Here is a 26,289-nt window from a genome sequence, read left to right on the forward strand (position 1 = left end):
TCACTTGTGAGAAGATAGACGAGGTGACTGATGGAAAAGTTAAGAGAAGTGTTGAAAAACTGAGACTGAAGTGAAGAAAAGAACTCTCCGAGGCTGGAAAAGACCCAAAGCAGAGAAAGTTATCATTTATATGGAGAACTAACGTCAGTAAAACTTTTTCCCGCTTTTTTCAACTTATGGGCTAGGATTCGAAGTTTTTTCCTAAGTTGGTCTTAGACTTTAATTTTTCTTTTTTCGCATGACTGTCACTGTAGATCAGGGGCAGATCTTGATATCATAAAGCCTTTCAGTCGGTTGAGGCCCCATCTGCTATACCTATTGGCACGATTATTAATAAAATTAGGTGCTTAGGTGACCACATTTCGGACAGAGCCCCAAACACTTGAGATCCATTAAGTTGACCCTATGAGTCATTGTTACCTCAGTATAACTTTTGTGTTAATATGGCGGTTCTTTCCAGTCCCAGGAGATTAAGCCTGGCCAAACGACGCCTAGAAAGGCAGTTTTTTTTTCTTTGGCGATTTATACAGGTTTTGCTTTCAGATTCAGCATCCTGGCTTCAATGCCAGCGAAATTTTATAGAAGTCTTGAAAACTTCGCCCTACCTTGGCTGCTTCTGTGTCTGGGTTTTCTTATGCTTATATTCCATTTTGTAGAACCACATCGAAGAAGTACACAACATCGACCCAGTATCAACAGAGGGTGAGCCAACATCATCAAATACTCTGACGCCATCCGGACCAGTGGAGCCAGTAGGAATATATATCAGAGGACCGGAGGAATATATATCGTATCCGAGCCAAACTGGAAGTGGTGACTCGGACTCGAAGCTAGCTGATGGTGAACCACCTGTGCCAGTAAGCGTGTCTATTTCTTACTCTGTACTGCTGAATTTGATACTAGCTCTGAAATTGAATTCATGAGGTCACTTGCGTTCCAGTCGACACCGCCTCAAATGGAAAAGCCTGGCTTTGACTTGGCTTAGATTTACTACCAAAAACTTACCACTGGTCCCGTCTCACGATCCTGGGTTACTCTTGAAACTAGAGAAATGACATTCAAATCAAGTCTTTTTTTTGGGTTCGCCAATTTTAGGCATTCCTATTAGAAAGTCCAATTACATGAAAAGTCGAAAGTTCATATCGGTGCAGCTCAAGATGAAAACTGCTGAGACCTTCGATGGTAAATAAACAGCGCTTTGGCCAGTAAACGGAAAGAACAGGTCTTGCATTTTTGAGGTCGTGAAGCTCTTGGGGAGATCAGGATTACCTCTTACTGCACGCGGCGACCAGGAGAGACTTGAGCTTCTAACAAGGCCAAGGCCTGATAAACCACGAAAAATTCCTTAAGGCCACACTTTTGCACTCGAAATATGACGTCCCTCTTAAGGAACGTTTGGAAAAAGCAATAGAGGATGGCAGAAAAAGGAAAACCAACATGGATGCGAGCGGAAAATCTGGAGACGCAGCTAAGGGTCGTGGCTCACTCGTCACTTTTTTGTTTCTAAGACAACGGTCCGGAAAGTGATAAGGAGCATTTTGAAAAACAAGGAGGGCTATAGTGAACAAAATCGGTGAAAAAAGATACAGCATCCAAATAGACACAACTCAGGACTCTGGGATTGAGGACCAAGCTTCCATTGCATTAAGATATGTGAAAGACGAAAAAACGCACGAACGGCTCTTTGCTGCCGTACCTGTCCAAATTTCCAGCGGCAAGGGTATGAACGAACTTTTACAAGCCAATTTCGAAGAGCACGGACTTAAGTACGAAAGTACGACAAGAATTTAACGGACTTCTTTCTCATATTGACAACCACATTTCAGATTTGGTTTATTTCTGGTGCCACAGCCACGTTCTAAACCTTTGCGTCGTCAATTGTTGCACTGCAACAGCGGCGAGGAATCGGCACCATGAACAGAATTTAATGTTTCTGTGCGGAGCCATAAAAAGGAATGGGCCCGTGGCGGCAACAAGTAGAGAACACGAAAGAAGGATAGTCGAAGTTGAAAAGGTTACTGAAAATCGGTGAAACTCGTTGGTGGTCAAAAGAGAAGTCGCTTGTTTGACGATTGCATGCACTTAGATGCAATGCACGTTTTGTCGTCAGTGGAAAACAGCAGTTGTTTTGACTCAAAAACTGAATTTGAAGCCGACTCATTGCTGAGTAAGCTTACGGAGTACAAACCAATCCTAATCGCTCACTTGTTTCTTGCTGTATTTGAAGTTGTTGGCCCTATTTCCAGGTGCTCAGTTAAGGCCCTTTCTAATTAAACACGAAAAAACAAAACTAGTTTCTTCTACAAGGAGGGCCATAGGCAGGACCACTTAACCCAAATGCCCCCTTAGCTTTTCCCACCCAGTCCGCCTCTGGGCATGGGGTGGGCTGTGGTATTGCTATTGACGCCTAATGTTGAAGAAATTTTTTAGTTTTGACACTTATTGCAAGCTTTAAGACAGTAATTTTTTTACCAGTATCCCAGAGTTCTTTTGATTAACCTTAAATAGAACTTCCTTGTTTCTTGGTATCGCGTGTAATGGAAAATTTGCTAACTATCGCAATGGGTTTTTAAATTTTGGAGCCAGTATTTTGACTTTTTTATTCGTTTAATATTGAGCCCAGATTTTCAGGCTCAGAAGTACCAGACCTTTGGATATCCTCAGTTGATGTTACTCTTCCGTTTTTATCACCCCAAATTTAGGTGATGCCCCGCCCCATGTACTTTTTCAATAGATATTATTCAAACCGTGACTAAATCAGATCTTGAATATTGTGTATAGCATACTTGACCAAGGATTTTATTCATGTATAATAATTATTTTTTGTTTTGTTTTTATTTCCATCATTATACTCCAACCAGCTGCTTTCCGTTTTCCTGTGACGATGTTAAATACTTCCTTTTGAAACCCAAAAAGCGTGACGAGTTGATTGGAAGTGCCTACCGAATCAAAAATTCACTTATGAGCATGTAATGCACGAAATGAAGCTTAAAATTCGTTTAGTATTGACTTCAGTTGTAGGTTTTTTTTCACCTCTGAAACTTTTACTTAGTAAACCAAGCGTAGTTGGTGACGGAGAAAGGGATCAGGGGCATCGCTTTCCAAAATGTTGAGGGGAAGGGGCAGAATATTTTACCGACCGCTTTTATCTTGTCAAAAGTTAAGTAATGTCTATTTCTTTCATACCTTATAAGCTGGTGAAGAATTGCTTCTATTGTTGTACCAGCATTGATTCTACTAAATTCACTTAGCAAGGGTGTTTCGAACAGTTCTGTATAATTTCAAACAGTTCGTGGTAACGAAATGTAAGGAACAACGCGGGCCAGTAGTAACCGAAACTAAAGATAAAAATTATGATAGCAATTAATGTATCGAAAGAAAAAGCATTCGATGCTGATTCTAAATATGTAAAATTATGTAAGTTTAATCTTGCACATCCAAAGCTACGAGTCTGATAAAATTTGTTTGATTTTCAAAAAAGCGGGAAACACCATCGAAAAGGCAAGTAATCTTAATAAAAATCACACCATTAAATACAGGATAGGAGAGAACCCTACTGCGGAGTTTTCAAGCTCCTGTCTACTAAAATGTGGAAATTTGCATTTTTCCCTAAAGAAAGGTCCTAAAGAATGCGTGTTTATTTGTTTTTTTCATTTTTTTTTTCTTTTTTTTCTCCCAGGGGTGATTGTGTTAAACCGATGGCCCTAAAAGATCGGGAGAGGGCTCATTTGAAAGGAACATAGAAGTTATAGTGTCCTTTTTAAGTTACCAAAAAGATTTAGCCACGGAACTGTATAAAACGGGTGGAAAATGAATTAAATTATGCACTGTTTCAATCGACAAAACTATAAAAGTAAAAAAATAAAAATCTGAAAACTACCTTCAGACTATCATAAATACTTAATTATCTTGTTCCTAAAACCGCATTGTATCACTGCCCCCCCCCCTTCCTTAATGGAGCAGTGTATAGCCCATTATATTTCACAATACCCTTACTTTTCTTCTTTAGTATTTTACAGCGAATGATAACCAGTCGATGGGAAGAAAAGAGTTGCATTATCAAACAATTTGGGGTAATGAACTGTATCTAAAAGTTCGGAGTAAGGAATTGTAAGTAAGGAGCGGCTCGGCTCAATAGTAACCGAAACTCGAAAAAACGGAATTTTGATATCAATAGATATGTTACCGTGAATGTTCGATGTTCTTGAATGTCACATTCATCGGTAAGTGTCCGAAATACCTTTTTTTCTGCTTGGGTTTAGTCAGCGTTACTAGTCAACTTTTTCAATTTAATGCAAGGTTTGATTATGACAGGTTAGGTTAGATTAGGTTTGGTTTGGTAAAGTTAGTTTAGCTTAGGTTTTTAACCCATTTTTGATATTTGTAACCAAAATTAACCTAACCTAAACTAACATAATTTAACATAACTTCAACTTTTACCATCATAGCTTGCATAAGACTGAAAAAGCTGACTCGCAAAGCTAATTGAATCCAAGCAGAGAAAAAGGAATTTTGGACATTCACCGGTGAATGTCGAAACTAACCAGATTTCGGATATTCACTGCAACAGATACATTAAAAGAATTTGCTTTTTATGCTGATTTCAAATATATATTAAAAATTTTAAGTTTAGTGTTAGCCGTCAAAAACTAGGAGCCTGAGAAAATTTGCTTGATTTTTGAAAAAGGGGTAAACACCCACAGAAAGTTTTGATGGAAAATTTTTTGCCAGAAGAAAGATCACGGATTCATGCTTTTTTTTTAGGGGTGATATCGTATCGATCTACTATTCCTAGAAGATCGGGAGAGGAGTCGTTTGAACAGGAATGAAAAGTCCTAGTTCTCTTTTACGTGATCAAAATGATTGAAGGACAACTAGTCCCCCTCCCACATTTCCTTTCCCCCAAAGACATGGAATCAAAATTTAGAGATAGCCATTTGATTCAGCATAATTGAAAGATTGAATAACTATGTCTTTGGGAATGACATGACTCCCCCCCATAGTCCCTAGGGAAAGGGCTGCAAGCTGTGCAATTTGCCTATTGTTTACGTATAACATTTGTTACTGGGAAGTATACTGACATTATTCGGGGGGATTTTCCACGGGGAGGAAAGTTTCCAGGGTGGGGGTGAACTTTCCAAGGGAAATTTTACACTTTGGGAATTTGACAGAATTCCTATACGAAATTCTTTTTATTTGCCTTACTCTCTTTGTCGACTTAGTTTTAAATGTTAAGATATTCCGGGGAAATTTTCAGCAGGGTTAGAATTTTCTGGAGGATTTTTCCGCGGGAGAAATTCTCCATGGAGGAATTTTTCGCAGCAGACATTCTGCGCGGGGGAATTTCTCGTGGGAGAAATTTTCCACTGGGGGGGGGGCATCCCGGGAAAAAAATCCTTGGAAGGGAGAATTTTTGGCATGACTTGGAAAACGATAAGAAATTAAAGTCTTTCAAATGAAAGTATGCTAAGGATAACTTTTAAGGCGGAATCGAACGCCAGAATCGTGGGCGCCAGAAAATTTTCGGGGGAGGGAATATTTACAGCGAGGATGGAATTGCCCAAAAGAACTTTTCGGAAAGGGTATTTTGCGTGGAGGAATTTTCCGAGGGGGAGGGAATTTTCCATTGACGGCAAGTTGGATATCCCGGTTTTATTTTAAAAAAGAAATTAAATAAAAAAAAATTAACTGAAAGTATGGAGCAACATCAAAACTTTAAAAACGAACAGAAATTATTCCGTATGTAAGGGGGGTTGATCCCTCTTCAATACCTCGCTCTTTACGCTAAAGTTTTTCTTTTTGTTCCAATTTTTTAAGAACGACTTCTGAAACACAAGGGCCGTTTAATTAGTATCAGAAGTTTTTTTTAAACTACTAAAAAGCTTTTGCGTAAAGAGCGGGGCGTTGAGGAGAGGGCAGCCTCCCTCATATGCGGAATTATTTCTGTTCGTTTTGAGTTTTAATGTTGCTTCTTAATTTCAGTAAAAAAAAATGTATATAGTGGACTATATATTGCTTCACCAGGGGGGGGGTTGTGTGTTAAAGCGAACAAGTTTCTAAATTCATCCCGCCCCCATAAAAGGAAAATTCCCTGAAAGCTCCAACTTGATCTCCCAATTCCTTCCCAAGATAGTACAGATACGCTGTTTTGATAACCTGTCAACAGTATTTTTAAATTGCGTCGCTATTTAAGCATGTGTAGAAGTAGATAAGAAAAGCCGCGCATAAAGTCTTTCCTCTGTGTACATATGCGACACCTTTTACGCTTGGAACGGCAGTTTATACGTCCTTGGTAGATGCTACGAAACCGATTTTATACTACACGAGGAACCCATAGCACATGGGATAATGTATGGGACTGGGCTCGTCTGGCTGCTTGACAAAAAATGTAATGATTCGTGTTTTTTCTTTTTTGGTTTGAAGAGTTTCACTAACTATTTATGCGTACGGTGAAAGGAGGACGACTTCAACGGCCTTAAGTTTTTTCTTTCAGAACGGTAACGCATGAGCACCTACCCTAATCTCTTAGACTCGGTTTTGAATTAATAGAGAATGTTATTATAGGATTTTTCATCGCCATTGGGGTTATAGTTTTGATTTCATCGATTGAATCCTTAATGGATTTAACTTAGACTTGTGATAATGTTAAGTATTCCCTGTTTATTTCTAAACTACTGATTATGGGATAAGGAAATAATAAGCTGATATAATCCGTTGTTTTTTTCCGGAAAAATCATAAAAATTCTTTGAATTTCCCATTTCCTTAAATTTTAATTCCAGTTAGCTATTTAGACAAGTATACCCTACTAAATTAAACAGGAGTAAACAGCTCTAATCCTTGGAAGCACGGGGGATGGATCAGAGGATCATTCCAGGGCTGATGAGAGGGTCGAAATACACGAAGTTTATTTTTAGGCCACCACTCTTTTGTTCATGCATTCTACAGAAGCTTGAAAATATTTTGTTTTAATATGCATTTTTCTGCTTATTTTCTTTAATTTACATTATGGTAAGTATTTTTGACTTTTAAAGCGAAAGAACTAGACTTCCCGTTCCAAGGCCCCTTCAATTGTTGCAGTAGTTCTGACCAGGTTCTAGTTATGGAGCAATACAAGTGATAATATGTAATGGACTGGGCTTGAACCCTCTAAAGGCGAAACACAAGTCCTGGATATATCTACCGTTTAATAGAGACCCAATAATTTTTTCTTATGACGATTACCTCACACATGGATACCCTTTCCCTGAGACCCTGACTGACTTCCGATGAATCACGGACACTTGAGTTTATAACTGGTTTTCTCGAATGAATTCTGCTAGCCCGTCTAGCAAATAGTCTGATGAAAGAGATCGTGATGTCCCGACGAAAAAATAAACTTTGGACCCCGGGAAGGATAAACTAGGACATTAGTTTTCGCCTCTTATCAAATATTATCTGTTTACACACTCAGCAGGTTACACTCTCCTTAAACAGGCTGTTTCCTATTTTCACCTAAAACGCGAAAAAATGCAAGTCAGTTCTTTTATTTTCTTTTTTAACCAAATTTCGTAGAATTTTTAGACCGGTTTCTGGTAGACGTCCTGATTACAAGAATTTACCCTCCTCCTCTATTACCTCGAGAGCTAATTCAAACAGTCTATGAATCTCATAAGCCATTTGAATAGATAAGACACTATAACTATTCCTTAAGCAATACGAGACAAAAAACGATATTTTTTCATTTCTCAAAAATATTAATTATAAGCTAAACATCTGTGTAACTTACAACAATTTATGTGTGTACATAAGAATGTTCGTAAACAAATTTACTTTAAATGGTACCAAAGACAAATTTAATATGATATTCAAGAAATTTTGATCCAAACCATTTTGATTAATAAAACCTATTTACGTTGAGAATTACATTTTTTTTTCTACTGAAAAATATATAAATATTGATAATTTACACAATTTGTTGGACTCCAAACATGAACTACACTTTCAGCATTTTTTTTTTTTTTTTTTTTTTTTTTTTTTTTTTTTTTTTTTACTTATTCAAATTCCAGAAAAAAAATTGTCGGAAAATCCAATTTTTGTTTTACAGTTTACGATTCCGCCTGAAAAATACTCATTAGAATACTTACATTTGAAAAAAAAGACTTGTTTTTTTTTTAATTTCTGATCGTTTTCAGGTCATGGCGGAATCTCCCCCTCCGTGTGAAAAATATTTCAAGGAAATCCCCTCCCCCCAATGGAAAGTTTCTCTCGGCGAAAATTTTCCCATGGAGAATATCTTCTGGTGGCAATTCCCCCGTGAATAATTTCTCTCGTGGAAATCCCCCCCACCGCCGCGTAAAAATCTCCCAGAGACTTTCAATTTCGCTGAAAATTTCCCCCGGCCAACTCTCCCAGAGTATCTCTACATGTAAAATGTGGTCGCTAACGAGAAAGTAAGATAAACAAAAAGAATTTCGTAGGCTGTATGAATTCTGGGGAATTCCCCCGTGTAAGATTTTTCCTAAAAATTTTTACCCCGGAAACTTCCATCCCAATAGGAAATTCTCCCTATAGAAAATCCAGCACCCAAAAATCTCCCCCCTGAAAATGTCAGTATACTTTCAAATAACAAATGTTATATGTAAACAATGGGCAAATTTTATAACTTACAGCCATTCCTCCGGGGGCTCGGGGGGGGGTTAGGTCATCTCCAAAGACATAGTTATTGAACCTTTCAACTATACTGAACAAAATGGCTATCTCAAAATTTTGATCGGACGACATTGGGGAAAAGGGGTGTGGGGGGGCGGGGGGCGGGGGGCTAGCTGCGCTTCATTTTTCTGGTCACTTAAAAAGGGTACTAGAACTTTTAATTTCCATTCAAATGAGCCCTCTCGAAATCTTCTAGGACTATTGGTTCGTTACGATCACCCCTGGGAAGAACAAAGAAAAAAAACACGCATTCATGATCTTTCTTCTTCCAAAAAATACAAAATTCCAAGTTTTTAAAGAAGGGAGCTTGAAAACTCTGCAACAGGGTTCTCTGATGCGCTGAATCTGATGGTGTAATTTTCAATAAGATTCCTTGGCTTTTGCCGGGTGTTTCCCCTCTTTTTTGAAAATCAAGCAAATTTTCCCAGGATCGTAGCTTTTGATGGGTAACATTAAACTTAATGGATTTCATATTTATAATCAGCATAAAAAGCCGATTCTTTTAATGCATGTATTGTTATGAAAATTCTGTTTTTTAGAGTTTCAGTTACTATTGAGGCGACTCGTTCCTTGCTTACAGATCGTTACCATGAACTGTTTTATCTTGGCTAGTATGGTGATTTTTTTTTCTTTTTTTGTTGTTGCTATTGATATTTCGAAAAATGAAAACCACACTGTTCAAAATACGTATAGTTTTCAATGGAAAGCAAATGACATTCAAGTCGCTTAGAGTTTCTGAGAGGGAGGGGGGACTGGTAGCCCCACTCTTATTTGCAAACCTTTATTAGGCTTGAGATATAGCTTTTTTTGCTGTGTATTTGTTACATGTTATGAAAAATCAAAGCACACTGCTCGAAGTAAAGAAAAATTCAGTATAAGTGCAAACGACGCTCTTGCTTTTAGAAGCCTTGATTAGGTGGTGTTAGCAATACTCCTCTTTGCTGTAATTTCTGTATGTTTTAAGTTTGACTTGATTGTTCGTTGTAATTTTTGTTCCTTTTAATTCTCATTTGTTCGATAATGGTTTCCGTTTGTTTGAAGTTGGGTTTGTCTTTGTAGCTCTTGACTTGTCTTTGAAAAAAATATCTTTTTCGAAAAGTTTTTAAATTAATCTGTAAAATAAGCCAAAGGCAAGGACTAAGTAAATGAAAGACTTTTAATAATCTAATAAGTTTGTTTAGATTTTTATAAAATTGACTATGTCTAATCGGCTTCACTGATTTTGACGCCACTTTTATTAGATTTACTAAGTGGCTTTTCACTGGATCTAGTAAAATTTTACTAGGGATGGTAACCGTGGCTACCAGTGGTGGTGATTAGATTGGGCTATCTCCCCCTCCCCTAAGACTTAGAAAAATATCTTTATTTTGATATTTTTATTGAAAAACATCCCATTTTTGGCATTTTCATTGAAAAACATAAAAAAAACTAATAAAATGCTCACTCCGGAGGGGGAATTGTCTGGGTGGGTGGTAATTGATTTCTTTCTTACGGAGTCCTCTTTCCTTATTTTCTGCCCGAGGGGAATCCTTTATCCAGTGCTTGTGTTACTGACAAAGAAAAAAGAATAAAAAACTCTATTTATATAAAAACATGTGCGTAATATTGTATTACAAAATTAACAGAAATATATTACAAAATTAATTAAAGGCTATTTTTTAATGCGATTGAAGGGGCGTTGCCTGTCTGATTCTAAACATTTGCTATGGTTTGCTGAATCTAGTATTACGCCTGCCGTACCCGTTCTTACTTTGAATTGCCAAATTTATTCGTTTGAGAGTACCCACGCTTTTAAACTGAGGATTTAGTCAATTTAAAACCTGTCGCCAGTGATAGGGACCATTGTTAAAAAGTTATTAATGAGTTTTTCATTGTGAAAGTTTCCTGTATTCGTGTCAAAAATGTACATTTGAAATAATAGTATTATATTGACTGGTGTTTGGAAGATTGGTTGATAATATTAACCAGGCTTAATCTTTCAATAGTTCTGTGATCGAGTGGATGTGTTTATGTTTCATCATTATTTTCGCATACTTTCGCACATTTTCGCATGTCGTATGGCAGCAAATCTGCACGATACGATCAGCTCTGTTTGTCAAAGATTATGCATAGTGGTCGCTGGTAAAGTAAAGGCCATCCTTTTTTTAAAGAAATCGTTCCAATATTGATTAATCTAATTCTCCCATTGCGTGTTTATTTCAAACCCGAGTTGTTTTTTTATTAATGAATCATTTCTTACCTGTCCAATCTCTATTTGGAATGATCAGAACTCACTACTGGAGCAAGTCCCTCTTTAGTTAACTTGATTCCTTGACAAACACATTTAATCAGGAATTCATTTGAATAATGGTTCCTTAATAAAACAGACCTTAAATGTACTGCAACTTCATATCTGAATGTCCTGTTTTGCAACAAATGACTTATGGATTCCCCCAATTTAAACAGGGTAAACCCGGTGATGTTGCAGCTGTCTGTTCTTCTGTTGAAGCATACACCAGACTCCACTCCAGCTCGGTTTTAAGCTCATAATAGTTGAGTCGTAGCCATAGTTTTGATAAGTGGACAAAATCTAATCGCTTGTGTTTCTCTTGCATCGTTTGCTTGTGTTGAATATTAGCTTGACTTTTATTTTGGAAGCCTGGGGATTTTGGAGTTTATTTATTTCTATTTTGGAATTTAAGTTAGTGTTAAAAAAGCAACATGATGATCTTACTGGAGCTTCCTAGAAGATTAACGTCAACCATATGTAAGGTAAATTAATTTTAACATTTTTACTTTTGGTAACAGTCTTCTGAAGGAAATGTTCTAACAAAATATTAGTACCTTTCAATTCCCGAACCATCACAGTTTTCAAATATAATGGTACCACCATCAGTGGCGTAATTTTGTCAAAATCCTGGTGGGGGGCAAAGTTGTAGCCAATTTTCCCAAATCAAGTGAAAACCACAGTGAAAACTAAAAAATGAGCCATATAGTGCCATAAAGGCAAAGATATAATAAAGAAAACTGACCTGTTTCTGTGGATTCTTGATTTATGCAGGGTTATCTTAGTTTTGACAAGATTTTTGAAGACACTAAATTTAGTTGGGGGACAAACTGGGATCTTGAGGCAGTCCCCCCTGGCCCGTAGCAAATTACGCCCCTAGACACCATGACAACGCCCCTCCGCACCTAATGGGGCCAGATATAGCACAACGCCATATATAAAACTGCAATAAAACACTATAATAATGAAATTCTACATTTATAGTTTTCAGACTTTTTTTATTAATCAAATTTTTACGTTTTCTTCCATTTCCATCCACATTTTTAAATAACTGGTACTTATCTATTATCCTGACCATCGGTCAAGAAATGAAGTTAGGTTAATCATAATGAAATATACCAAAACATGATGAAAATAAAATACTCTATTAACAAAATTATGGAAACTACAACAGAGAATTATGGAAAGCAGGCCACCCAGAACGCATCATATTGAATACCTAACCACCTCTATATATTAAATTAAAATATACCTACGTAGTTGTTTATCTCACTTAGGCTAAGCTAATTGTAACCGTATGCAGACAGAGAAACCGGTTTTACTCAGATCAAAAACTTGAGTGTGATCGGGATAACAGACAAGTACCAGATCTTTTTTGAATAACATGTTTTTCCATCTGTTCTCATTGTTTCACAATGACATGAAGCTGTAGATTGGGTGAAGAGTAAAATGACCATTTAACGAGGAAATGTTATTATTCAAGCAATGAAAGATCATGGATGAATGTAATGTTTTGGGCCTTATGCGGCTCCATTAAAAGAGGGATCGGGTGCTATTGTCACCATATGGAGAGGCTGCTCACTTTATGCCACTTGCTGTACATCTCGGAGTGCCATGTATGCTGCACAGTGCCGCTCCACTTGGCGCAGCTCTTCACGCGTGGCACAATCCCCGCAATCGTTGACAATGCTTCCAAGTTAATCTGCGTGATACAGGAAACGAATTTTCCTTTGGCTCAGATGCATATCAGAGACCAATGGTTGGTAAGCTGCACCGACTGCTTGCCAACAAGTTGCAGTCCCACGTCGCCATAAATGAAGTGTGTTTAACATCGGTGACCCCAAGCCCAAACAGTGAACGTGCTCTGGAATTGTTCCTTAGTAAGTCACTCTGCGACAAAGATGGAGACAACATTTTTCTTGCCTGTAATTTATATGATAAGAAGAAAAGGCACTAAAACTACCGAAGGTTGTAAATCCCTCATCGTCAAAGGTGACAGCAGTCTTGCAGTCTTACAGGTGACAGCAGTCTTGCAGTCTTACAGGTGACAGCAGTCATATATATATATATATATATATATATATATATATATATATATATATATATATATATATATATTATATATTAATATCATGTAATTATATAACAAAGAAATAATCGATATTGCTTGACAGTACTTGTTTTTTATCTGTTTTTTTTATGATGATTATTATTATTAGCTTGGTTATTAGTGTTACTCAAGAAAGTTGTCTTTGAAGTTTGACCTTTCATCGTCAGCGTATTGTATTTTTTTTCTAAACTAAATTTGTATTTCTTTTTTCTCCTCCTTCCTTTAGGCCTAAGAAAAATACTCAATCGATTTATGAAGGTAAGGCTGTGCCTTTATTAGGGTTATATTTTTTGTTGTTGTTGATTATCTTAATCAAGCTGAGGGATTGTTTCAATGTCCGTAAAATTTTTCTTGCCTGCGATCAGGCTCGTACGCTGGAATTTATTTCGGAAGGGAATACAACACCGGATTGAAATATGCGTGGAATTGTAAGGAAAATGTTCCCTTCCCTGAGTAAGTTCCTGATTAACGATTAATTAGCAGATAAATTTTGTTATATTGATTAACCAGAAAAAAGAGAATTTTCAGCAATTGTAACTGGAATTCCACCATTCCGATATAGAAAAAAACTATGTTCAAATAGAGTTTGGGGATCTTCTTCTTTCTAAAGTTCCATTTTTGTCGTTTTCTCAACGCGGAAAGGATTATTATGGTTTTAGTTAAAAAAAAAAGAAGAAATAAATGAATTTCAAAAACACTGCCCTTAAGAGGGTTCAAAGCCCTTTTTTTGTGGTCTTCCTACCTGTACCAATGACAAAAACAAACTAACTTCCTGACACATGATTAACTTTTGAATATATTTTTCAATGCTAGTCTTTAAGTCTGGAATTGTGGACAAAAAATATCAAACAAAAATAATAATTATTCGTACAACTGAAATTGGAAATCTAACCAGAATCAAAATATTGAGGTGGTATCGGGATTAGAATCCAAATTGGGAAAATGTTGCCATTATCCATCGTTAATGCAAAGAGCCAGTAACTTAGGCGAGAAAAGAAACTAGTTGATTCAAAGTTATTCTAGTTTGTTAGTATATCATAAATAATCCTGATCTTGATACATTATTTGTTTATTCTAGGCCAAGTTAGGGGGGTCATCCAGCGATCCAAGTGGAAGAAAAAGTGTTTATGCAAACGTGAATTATTGTACATATGCAACGATTCCGCCCTCACCAGGTCCGAAAGATATACCCATTCGGCAGTGGCATGATGGTTGGGCGGAATATGTCGATCTTGGAAGAAGAACATACTATTATCAGACAGGGACTGGAGCCAAAAGTTGGAAACCACCCAGGAAGAGAGCTGGTAGTCCTAAGCCAGAGGTAGGTACTAATTGTGTAACTATAATCAAAAATTGCAATCTCAGTTTCCGAGGGAAACGAGCTAAATAGACTTAACTCTCCTCCTTCAGTTCGCTATCGAGTGGTAGGCCTCTAGGAGCAAACATTTAAGTCTATATCAGATTGTTAGGTTCAAATGTCAAAAGACTGGTTTCTCGAATTTGTTGTTTTCATTGAGGCTCCCTTGGTTCTGTCTAAATGCCCTTAAGTTTCAAACCGCATAGACGATTTTTTTTTTGTGTCACAAATTGGCAAAACAAAATTGTTGTTTCAAAGTTTTTCGTCTCCTATGAGGCTCTTCTGGTCCAGTCTACTTACCCTGAAAGTTTAAAGTCGATCAGAGAAAATTAATATTGGTATGATAAAAATCAGTAGAACCGAATCCTTTCCCCCCCAGTATGTTTTACCAACAACTTTTTGTTTCCATTGAGGTCTATATGGCCCAGTGTTCATGCCCTGTAAGTTTAACCGTCAGCAAATCATGGATCAGAAAGATTTGGGGCTCCTTTTGGGCATGACGAATCTGGAATTCTGGAAGGATCGGTTTTCTTTTATTAAATTCGTCATTTCAATAACCTCGGTACACAGTGTCTTGTGATTCACCTCGGCCTCCCAAGTTGCTGTCTCTTTACTTTCTCGTTTTTTAATGAGTGCTTGTTCTTAATACATTGTCCAAAAGGACGGATTCAACGGAAAATCACTCTGGATGTAAAAACTAACTTTGTCTAAGGGAAATAAAGAATATCGTCGCCAGTAGCTAGGAAAAGGTGCCGTTGAAATAGTTGGTTTTTGATTGTGTGGTAGCACTTGTACAGTTAACGTCAGGATTATTTCCATCAAATGGCGAAGGATCAAAAGAGTAAAAGGGAACCCAAACTGTGGTGCTACAATTCGTTCAAGGTCTTATTTTATCGTATGCATACTTGGTTCTGAATTTGAAGGGTGAGCTATGCCCTTGGAGGTTTTCTCTCTAGAGAGTACCAAGCAATAGGGTTAATATGTTTCCCATGGAACTTGCTTAACTCTGTACACTGCATGCATATTATCGGGAAAAGGAAGTAAGTACACAAATCGTGAGAGTAACCAAATTCCTGTCTGCAAAACAAAAACAAAGCAATTAATTTATAGCAATTCACCTCAGAACATCCGCCTTGTATGAAATCACAGAATTATAACCTACGCTATAGTTTCGAGTTTAGGAAAACCTTGACTTTTTATGGTTAAAAACCCGACAATCGGAGTCTAACGACCTTTTTTTAGGCATCTTTCTCGTGACATTTATTTGCTTATTTATCTTTATTTTTTATTAGCCTAAATGTTTAATGAAGTGTAGCCTACTCTTGTGGGTCAAACATTAGTAATGTCTCATTGATTTTTCGCTTTGAAAAGTAGTAAAGTAATTATTTAATTTCGAAATAGCCAAGATTAATAAGGATACACATTTATAAACGGTTTGTAGCCTTAAGGAAGAAAATGGTTAGTTATAGAGGGGCCATACAGCCAAATTCCCTATTTCCGGTTCGCCAACCATACCTTAGGATCCTCTTCCTCTCAGCTCTCATCCAACTCAACCCCGCCCCATGAAACTGAACTATAAAATCTTAGTTGCAAGTGACCAATGTGTGACTGAAATAGTATGCCGTTTATTCATTTCCTTTTTACTGTGCAAGATGTCTCTTACGTTATGTTACTTTAGTGTGATAAATTTTTTCTCTTTCTGAGAGAGAAAAAAATTCTTCTGTTTGACGTGTTTTATATCTGACGTGTTGATGTGTTTTATATATTTAAGGCTTATTTTCCCTCTAAAGCAAGCGATTTTGCGACAAGCCTGCAACATTTGAACCAAAAGGACGTGATATTTATATCATTGGATTCATTATTCTCATATCTATCCATTCGCTGAGCCTAAATTTTATATTACTTAGACTTTTTTCTTGGAGAATGAACCAAACTAGCGTAAAAAATAGGAAAAGTGTCCCTTTTTTGATAATTTTTGACTAATATGTAGGCTACACCGAGTTTCGAAAATTTAATTCGGTAGATGGATAAAGCGCAATCTCGGCTGTGAAATAATAGTAAAATTGTTGTCTTTCGTGGTACATAGAAATCGTAGGGCTAGGAGAGCAGATGAACAACATAACAAAAACTGCACTGGGAAGACAAACTTAAAAGGTAGTAAAATTCGTTTTGCCTCAGTGCCAGAAGTACCACCCTGGTTTTTTGCCAGATTCTGAAATTTCAGCCCGGAATGTTGGAACTTGGGAAAAGTATGTATATCAAATAATACCACCTGAAAGTATAAGTGTATTAATTATTAATATTTAACACCATGGGATTTTTTCAATAATTATTATCTTTCGAAAACAAATCTTAGGGTATAGATATAGATATATTTTTCACAAAAGCCCCATGCGCTATGGATATTACAAATACAACAAAACACATAAAACATGATAAGTTCAAACACTTTTGAAAATAACACTACGATAGAAAACCCTCCCTATGTCTCATCCCCATACTCACAAAATCTCCCAAATTTTTAATATCCACTTTGTAACTACTTCGTATTTTATTTGCTAAACAACTTCGATGCAACACATCCCTCCCAAAAATTTCCCTTCTAAGTACTTTCAGTTCTTCACAATAACATATAAAATGTTCTAAATATTCAGACTCCCCTCACATCGGACAAGTGAAGGGACCACTCCGTATCTTAACCATCCCTAAATACTTTCTTTCTCCCCTCCCCCCAAGCGGCTTAAAATTTCCCCTTAGTGATAAAACTCATTTTAAAGTATTACTTTGAAGCTCAAATTTTATATATACTTCTTATCCCCAGGCTTCGTTAATTTTTCCACCATATATTCCAAAGGATTCTGAATAAATCTTGTCTTCTTGCCAAACCTGATCTCTTGATCTTGTAGCACTTTTTCCACAGCTTTTGCAATCAGTCCTGTTTCCATCCCAGGTCCAATACCATTATTCCACCAGTCTGATAGCCCACAAATTCCTAGTATACTCTTAATTTGCATAGGCCAAGAATCTTTTCTTTTATCCAATAACATTTCATTCAAAGCTTTTTTTGTTAACCAATAATGTGGCATAGCAATAACTTTTTCCCAATAACCTACCATGCGTAGTAGTCGTTTATTTCTTAAGCTAAAAAAACTCAGGTTTCCCTTTATAACAACGCTATTAAACTTTTTATCTAACCCTATTAATCTTTTAAAATAATGTAGCTGTATCCTCTCCATTTCCACCCCCCCCCCTTTCGTGTCCCCATATCTCTGCCCCATAATGTATAGCAGGTTCTATTCTACTTGCAAAAATACGCTTTTGTAGCTTGATATCCTTTGCTCCTATATCCTTAATACAGTTCTTTAAGAATATGCCAGTTAAACTTTTACCTTTTCTTGACATTAGAGCTATGCTTCTTGTCCACAACTCCCCTTCCGTAACTAAAATTTTCTTCAGATGTCTTCGCTCCCCTTGCAAAAACCATTACTGCTGACTTCTGTAGATTTAATACCAGTCTCTTTTCCTTAAAATACTTTTATACACTCTAATGTATGCTGCAGATTCTCTATACTATTTGCCAATAAAGAAAGCTATATCATCGGCGTACAAAAGTGCGGACATTTCTGCGGACATGTCAAATCTTAGGATATTCTTAAGTTCAATGTTACAGTCCTGCTCAGTGCATGCAGGATTTTTTGGCTATGGCCTTCTAGTTTTGGCTGGTGTAGGTTGCTACCCATTCCGAAGAAGTGTGTGGAGTTAAACTAAAAATAAATCAAAATCTGTGAATTTGCAAAAGATTTGCAAAGAGTAGATTTAAGACTTGAAAGTACAGGCATTAGCTTATATAAGACGTCAAACCTAAAAAAAGATAAGAAATTACTTGGAATAAGGAAATGGAGCCTAATATAAATATGAGTTAAAGTGACCAATGAAGCTGAAGTTGAAAAAAAAGTGGAAATTACCACGAATGATTTTGGTTTTTCTGCCCTTCAAACACCACAAAAGTCGAGAAAGTGGTAGATCATTCAGTATCAGTTCCTAAGTAGCCCCTGAAGGATTTGATTCGAAAGAGGTACACTGTGTCCATAAGTGAATGGTGGCAGGGAAGAGTTATTGGAGGGAGCTCTGGCCAAAAGAATCCACTTTTGTTTAGATTAAGAATAATTGCATAACTTTGATTTTCAGTTAGGTGTGACATATCCACCATCAGAAAATATTTTCTAATGGTGTTTTGATCTTGGACATCCACAGGGCTATTTCAGTCACATTCTGTTTAAAATGGTTTGAAAAAAGTTGGTTAATAAGGATCTATGATATCGTCGATTACAAGTCTGAGGCTAGTGTAATGATTTGGCGAATTCAGTCCTAAAGGGTTAAATCACTAGTCCTAAAAATGTTAATCATTAAAAACCATTCAGGTCGCAGTATAAAATCTTTTCTTGATGATAAAATCTATTATATTTATGAAAAATTAATTTTACAAATAAAAAAAACTGTATCCGTGATGGATTTAATAATTCGCCTATTGTGTATTACACAGGAACATCCGTTCGTCTAGGGTCGACTTCGAAGACAACTCGCACAACTGCTCAATTTTCACTCGCTAAAACACTTAACAAAGCCCTTCAACTAACTGCAAATAATATAATAAAATAAATAGCAACAAAAACGAGTAAATGAAGCGAGTGTAAAAAACCATGGAGCGAGGTAACCCCTCTCAAAGGGCGACACTCATCTTGGAAGATGACTGAAGAAGGTTACAGGTAAAACACTTGAACAAAACAAGTCTATTCCTTTTGAGAATTAAATTAAAAAACAAGTGTTTTCAACTGAAAGTAAGGAGTAACATCAAAACTTCAAATAGATAAAAACTTTTACGTGTGTAAACGGGGTTGCCCCCTTCTCAGCCACTCCCTCTTTACGCTGAAGTTTTTTAGTACTTTTAAAAAAAAGTCTTACTGTTCTAATTCTAATTAAATGGTCCTTGTGTTTCAAGAGTCATTCTTAAAGAATTGGGACAAAATTCAAACTTTTGCTTAAAGAGCATGGTGTTGAGGAGGGGGCAACCCCCTTCATATACGTAATAATTTATGTTCGTTTTAAGTTTTAATTTTACTCCTTACTTTCAGTTGAAAAAACCTGTCTTTTTTCATTTAATTTCCGATTGTTTTTAAATAATGTCAGAAAATCTGGCCCCACCTCCATGGAGAAACTCCCTCCCCATGGAAATATCCTTTAAACAATTCAAGCCTGGTGCCCCGGACAATTACTCTTAACCACTCCGCGCGTAAAATTGAGACAGAACAGAGAAAGCAAGACATATAAAAAGAATTTTGTATAAGAATTCTGGCAAATTCCCACAGTGTATAATTTCCCCTGACAAGTTCACTCCCTGGAAAATCCCCCCTCCCATGAAAAATTCACCCCTGGAAAAACCCCTAGCATAAAAATTTGTCCACCCCCACCCACCCGAAAATATATGCATGTATCCCAATAACAAATACCATGCGTAAACAATGGGGCAACATTATGACTTAAAGACCTTTCCCCTGGGCCTGTGGGGGTTTATGTTATACCCAATGGCATAGTTATTGCGCCTTTCAACTATGATGAACAAAATGGCTATCTCAAAACTTTTATCGGACAATTTTGGGAGCAAAGGGGTGGGGGAGGGGGCCTAGTTGCCCTTCAATTTTTTGTTACTTAAAAAGGGCACTATAACTTTTGATTTCCGTTCGAATGAGCCCTCTCACGATATTATAGGACCACTGGGTCGATACAATCACCCCTGGGAAAAAAAAAAAAAAAAAAACAACAAATACACGCGCAAGTAGTAATCAACAGTATACTTCTAACACGCCCCCGTACCAAACAGGTTTCTGGTAGGTATAATCTGGTTTGGTAGGTACAATCTGGTTAGGTGGGCATAATCTGGTTTGGTTCAAGTTTTTCTGACACGATTTACCGGATTTCTAATTCAGGGTATACATGTCTTTTTTAGGGTAAATCCGTGTCAGAAAAACCGGTGTGTCTTTTTTTAGCTGCCAATATATTCAATTATTTTTTGTATATATTCAGGTTTCAAATTAGGATTTTCAACAGTTTGAATAGTTCATTCAACCTATCAGTATCGGTATTTTTGCGATCATTTACATAGATATGGAATATTCTAAGCAGCTTCTGGTGAGTAAAATTTTCTCATTATAATAAAAAGAAATTGTCTCGCCATTAAGTTAAGGAAGAAATTCCTTCCTTACACTTTTGTTTTTTTTTCACCATGTTGTTACCTCTTTTAAAAAGCTTCCTTCTTTTAAATATTAAACGGTCCATGTATTTCAATTTTAGTAAATATTCAAAAAAAGAGGCATGTTCACTATGATTTTGGCTCGTTGTATATGAAAAATTAAAATAGAATTTGCATATTAGTTTCGGCAGACATGAAAGGTCGCCCCTCTCCTCAATATCTTGCTCTTTACGCTAAAGGAACTCTTGAACCACAAAGGCCAGTATTAAGTTAAGGAAGAAATTCCTTCCTTACACTTTTGTTTTTTTTTCACCTTGTTGTTACCTCTGTTAAAAAGCTTCCTTCTTTTAAATTTTAAACGGTCCATGTATTTCAATTTTAGTAAATATTCAAAAAAAGAGGCATGTTCACTTTGATTTTGGCTCGTTGTATATGAAAAATTAAAATAGAATTTGCATATTAGTTTCGGCAGATATGAAAGGTCGCCCCCTCTCCTCAATATCTTGCTCTTTACGCTAAAGGAACTCTTGAATCACAAAGGCCGGTTAATTAGAATAGATACCTCTTTTGAAAGTGCTAAAAAAAAAATAAAAAAATAAGCGTATAGGGTGAGATATAGGATAGATGGTGAATTCCTTATATACTTAATAATTTTTTAGTTTAGGCTATGTCCAGGAATCCTTTTCTTCCTTTTATTTTCTGTGATTTTAAGTATTTCGTAATTTAGGTATATAACTTTTAAAAAAACTTTGCATATAATTGTCAACTTTTTTTTTTGATACTATGGAATTGAGGGTCCAATGCCCTCCGTTAATATTCTGAATAAGTAAGAATTGAGCTAGCTAATTAAATTTTGTCATTTTTTTTTTATTTCAAATTTTGGGGGTTTAGTATCATGATATTCGTATGTACGCGAAGGAACATTTGAGCAGAAAAAATATTGATTTGTAAAAAAGTAGCAGGCATTCTAAAGCACTAATAGATTGAGCGCTACAAGTTTCAGAATCGACTTTATAGGTTAAATTATATCACGGGAAGAGGGTTTTAAAATCCCCCTTCCCTCCAAACTCAAAATTTTCCAAAATTCTACTTCAGAAGCTTTTTTAAATATTTGTAAAGCTTTAAGACATAGAGCACTACAAACATCAGAATTGACTTTATAGGTCAAATTATATTATGGGGAGATGTTTTTGAAATCACCCTTCCCTCCTTCCCTTCCCTCCAAACTCAAAATTTTTCAAAATTCTACTTCAGAAGCTTTTTTAAATATTTGTAAAGCTTTAAGACATAGAGAACACTACAAACATCAGAATTGACTTTATAAGTCAGATTATATTATGGGGAGATGTTTTTGAAATCACCCTTCCCTCCTTCCCTTCCCTCCAAACTCAAAATTTTCAAATATTTTATTTTAAAGGCTTTTTAAATATTTCTAAAGTGCTACAAACATCAGAATAAACTTTAGAGAGCAATTTATCTGTAAAAGAGGGCTTATTACTAAATTTTTTCTTCTTTTTTAAGGATGTTGAGGTGGATTCTTGCATTCACCCTCCCTCCGAAAAGAGACCAAGATGGAGTGATAACACATCAATGCAAGCTGCAAGTTCTCTGGACCAACCAGGCCCCTCTCATGACAGTGTCAACTCTGCACAGAATTCGATGAGAGAAAGCGTTATTCGCTATGCACCACGGTCACTTTGTAACGAGCTAACTGCAACTTCTATGGTAAGCATCATTTTATCAGATAACTTTCAACTTTATAGCGCGCTCGCAAATTCCCTTTTTAAACAAGTTGCTGATAATTTAACTTTTACATTCGACTCAGAGATGACGTTCATGTACTAAAGTTAAGAAAAAAAAAACCGGGTCAGCACGTGCCTCTTAGCCTAATCAAATGCAGATTCCTTCATATTGTAACAAAACTTAGCATATGAAAAACCTGTCTTTGCTCCGTGTATTCTTCAATGAAATAGAGAACTTCTCGTGAAATTTTTTGTCCATATTTCATTTGAAGTCTTAATTTAAGCAAAATTAAAACGATCATCGTTAGTTCGGCTAGCAATTTATAATCAGCTACTTGTATGCGCGTGCGTGTTTTTACTAAATGTGGTAATTATTGAAGAAAAAAGGGTGTGTCGGGGTGGGGTAAAAAAAGGGGGGGGGTAGATTTGTAGGAAAAGGAGTCTGCTTCTAGTCTGATCGCTATTTCTTACGGATGGCTAGATTTGTAGGAAAAAGAATCAAGTTCTTTTTTTAAATGGGGTAGTAAGACAAATATTTGGTTGACTTTTTTTATTTTATTTTATTGCTATTAGTCAAACGTTGCGATGTTTTTGTATGTGCGTGTGTGTGAGCGTTTGTGCGTGTGTGTGTGTGTGTGTGTGTGTGTGTGTGTGCGCGCCGTCTCTGTACGTGTGTCTTCTCTCTGTGTGTGTATGTGCGTGTGTGTGAGCGTGTGCGTGTGTGCATGTGTGTGAGCGTGAGCGTGTGTGTGTGTGTATGTGTGCGCATGTGTGTGTGTGTGTGTGTGTGTCAGTGTGTATGTGTGTGTGTATGTGCGTGTGTGTGTGTGCGTGTGCGTGTGTATGTGTGTGTGTGTCAGTGTGTGTGTCAGTGTGTTATTAACAAAATTTGTAATTTATTATACATTGTTTGATAGAAAAAGAAAAAAGAAAAGTGTGTTATAATTGTGATAAAACTTTCGTCAAAAAGAAAAAAAAAACTTAATCCATTCATTTTCTAGTTTCAGGGGGAAGCTGTGAAAACCTCTGCCTTCCCTTGTCCGGGATTTCAAAGCGTCATGGGTAATTGCCCCCTCTCGCCAGATGTTAGTGAAGGTACGTTATTTGATATCCCCCTTGATTTTCAATTTACAGCTGAAGAAATGGACAGTCTTATGCAAATTGTTGGGCCTAATTTTTCCGGGGACATTTTTGACGACAACTTTACTATTAGTGAATTGAGTCCTGTACAAATAGGTACAGGACATGAAAATAGTGTCATGTCCCCGGAATTGCGTGAATTTTATTTTTTAGAGTCTGCTCTAAGTCACATACAATCATATAGGGTAGATTTTAACCCCCCCGAGGAAAACGCGGGAATTATTTTAACTGACCCCGTTAAAAATCTCCATAGCTATATCGACAGAATTCGAGCAAAAATTGAGATTCAGATTCAGAAATGGGGGGGTCAAGGGGGGGTTAAAGCATCAGTGAATCAAAATGTCTATTTACAAAAGGGAACATCCGGGGATATTTTTTATTTTCATTTTTCAACTGGGAACCAGACTTTTTACCCAGGTCTAAACGAATTTGAAAACAACTTTTTCAACTGGGTGAATAAATTGATATCAACTTTGGACACGTTTAGCGAGAGAGGTAGTGGGTCCACAATTTTATACATTGAACTGAATCTGAATCTCAGTAGATTTAAAAAAAACTTTATTTTAAGAGGGGGGCGAGGTAAAAGAATAAAATGCCACCCAGATTTGTCGGCTACCAAAGGGGGTCAGGGCTTCAAATTTGACACGGGGCTGCAATGTTTTAAGTATGCATTTTTAGTAGCAGCACATAAAACATTAAAAAATGATTCATCAATGAAAAATTTCGACGGACTTGCACGCAACGGTGGGAAAAATTTCCCTAAAGTAAATTTTGATTGTTTAGAAGGAAAGTATCCAGTGTCCTTGAAAGAAATAAGCATATTCGAGAAAGCAAATGAAAATCTTGGGGTGGGGGTGGTTGTTCTCCAGTATGACACTGAATTTGTAGATGGGGGAAAAAAACCAAATAAAAAAGGAGTTTTGTATTCGGTGAGGACACCGACGATGGAAAATGTTAAAAATTAGGTATGGGTTATTTACGAGCCTCCCAAAGATGTAAATTCTTATGGTCATTTTTTCCCGTTACGGCAATAAGTCGACTCTTATCTCAAGGTGTGAAGAAAGGGGAACGTCTCTCTTGTCTCATATGCCTTTCTTCATTCACATCTGAGCGAACATTATCAGGTCACATGAACAATAGCAAAATTCAAGAGAATCAAAGAATTGAAATGCCGGTAGAAGGAAAAGATACTTTACATTTTAAAATTTTTCTTAATTCCCTACTACAAGTTGATAAAATTTCTTTGGACTGTGAAACAAGACTGATTGAGGTATCAGACTCATCAAGGCCAAATATAGTCAAGGAACACAAACTAGTTGCGTCTTCCTATGCACATGCCCGTCGCGATTCCAACAATAAAATGCAGTTGGAGGAGTTTTTTTTTACTATGGATGAGGAGGGCAGTATGGAAAAGTTATTGATTTCTTTAATAAAAACCGCAAATGGGGCAATTTCTCGATTGCATCACACTAACTACCCAATGACATTGTCAGATAAAGAGCAACTGGCGTTGGAAAAGAAGACAATTTGCTGCGTATGTAGGGGTGTTCTTGCCCCAAAAGACGCGGTGCAGGACCACAATCACCTTATTGATCCCAATTCAACGGGGAAAAGTAACTTTCGAGGGTGGGCTCACAATTCATGTAATTTAAAAAGTAAACAGCAACTTTTTATTGCTGTTTTTATACATAACTCTAACTATGATCGGAAGTATGTGCTACCTGCATTGGCTCATCTTCAAAGAAATGGAACAGAGGATGATGATGCATGGGTGATAGACAGCTTTTCGTACAAAATCATACCTAAATCATTGGAAAAGTTGCTTGTTTTGGAATTTACGTAGAAATTTGTTGAACCCGGCATTGAGTACACGAATAAAATTCGCTTTTTAGATTCCTAAAGTTTCTTCCCTCAATCATTAAGCGAATTAATTCAGGTGCAGAAAAACGATGACGGTTGCAACGCTTTTCCCCTTCTCAAGCAACAATTTCCAAATGATTTATATGATTTGTTAACGGTCAAGGGCATATATCTTTATGGCCATTATTGTTCCATGTCGAGATTCGCCGAGGAAACTATTCCTTGTATTGAATCGTTTTACGACAGTCTTCACGATCGTAGTTGCACCCCCGATGACTACAGTTTTGCTAGAAAAAAGTTTGGGCAGAAGGGGGGTGAAAAAACGGCTTTGACTACTGCAAAGTGTATTTGTCGAGCGACGTGTTAACTCTGTTAGAAATTATGTGTAAAAATACGGACAAAATCTATGAAGAATTTAATCTTCATTTGGGCTATTATTTTTCATCGCCTCACCTAGTGCTGGACCTTATCCTAAAAATTAGTTGGGAGAAAATTGGGCTAATCACTGACATTAATCAGCATCTGTTCATAGAAAGGTCAATGAGGGGGGGTTTGTTTTTCACCGGGGATCGTATTTTGGAAACTGATCCAACAGGAGAGAAGACGGGGACAAAATCGGATGAAGTTTTCCTTAACATGAATTCTCTCTACCCCTCGGCCATGTCCCATTATGCGCTACCTTGCGGTGGCTATAAATGGCTCAATGACCCTCAAGCTCCCCATTTCCCCAACATTGGCAACAGTGTTGAGGAGAATGGCCCGGTTGGATGGTTTCTTGAAATTGATGGAGAGATACCAGTCGAGCTTCACGATTCAGTAAAGGATTTTGTTTTCCCGTGCATCAATAGACCTGTGACTAGGGACTCTTTGAGCCCTCG

The 26,289-nt window shown here is 36.8% G+C and overlaps 1 protein-coding gene across 1 annotated transcript in view; it reads left to right on the forward strand.

The window, feature by feature from the left end:
• Positions 1–26,289, forward strand: part of LOC148953993 (rho GTPase-activating protein 15-like) — a 149,859-nt gene that overhangs the window by 1,310 nt on the left and 122,260 nt on the right. Inside the window, exon 2 of the mRNA XM_089085728.1 lies at positions 14,144–14,386. Within this exon, the coding sequence (XP_088941854.1) occupies positions 14,144–14,386 (243 nt within the window). The remainder of the gene's footprint in view (positions 1–14,143; positions 14,387–26,289) is intronic.

Source organism: Artemia sp. Qi Xiang Cuo, chromosome 3 (assembly GCF_049724085.1).
Source record: "Artemia sp. Qi Xiang Cuo chromosome 3, ASM4972408v1, whole genome shotgun sequence".
Lineage (NCBI taxonomy): Eukaryota > Metazoa > Arthropoda > Branchiopoda > Anostraca > Artemiidae > Artemia > Artemia sp. Qi Xiang Cuo.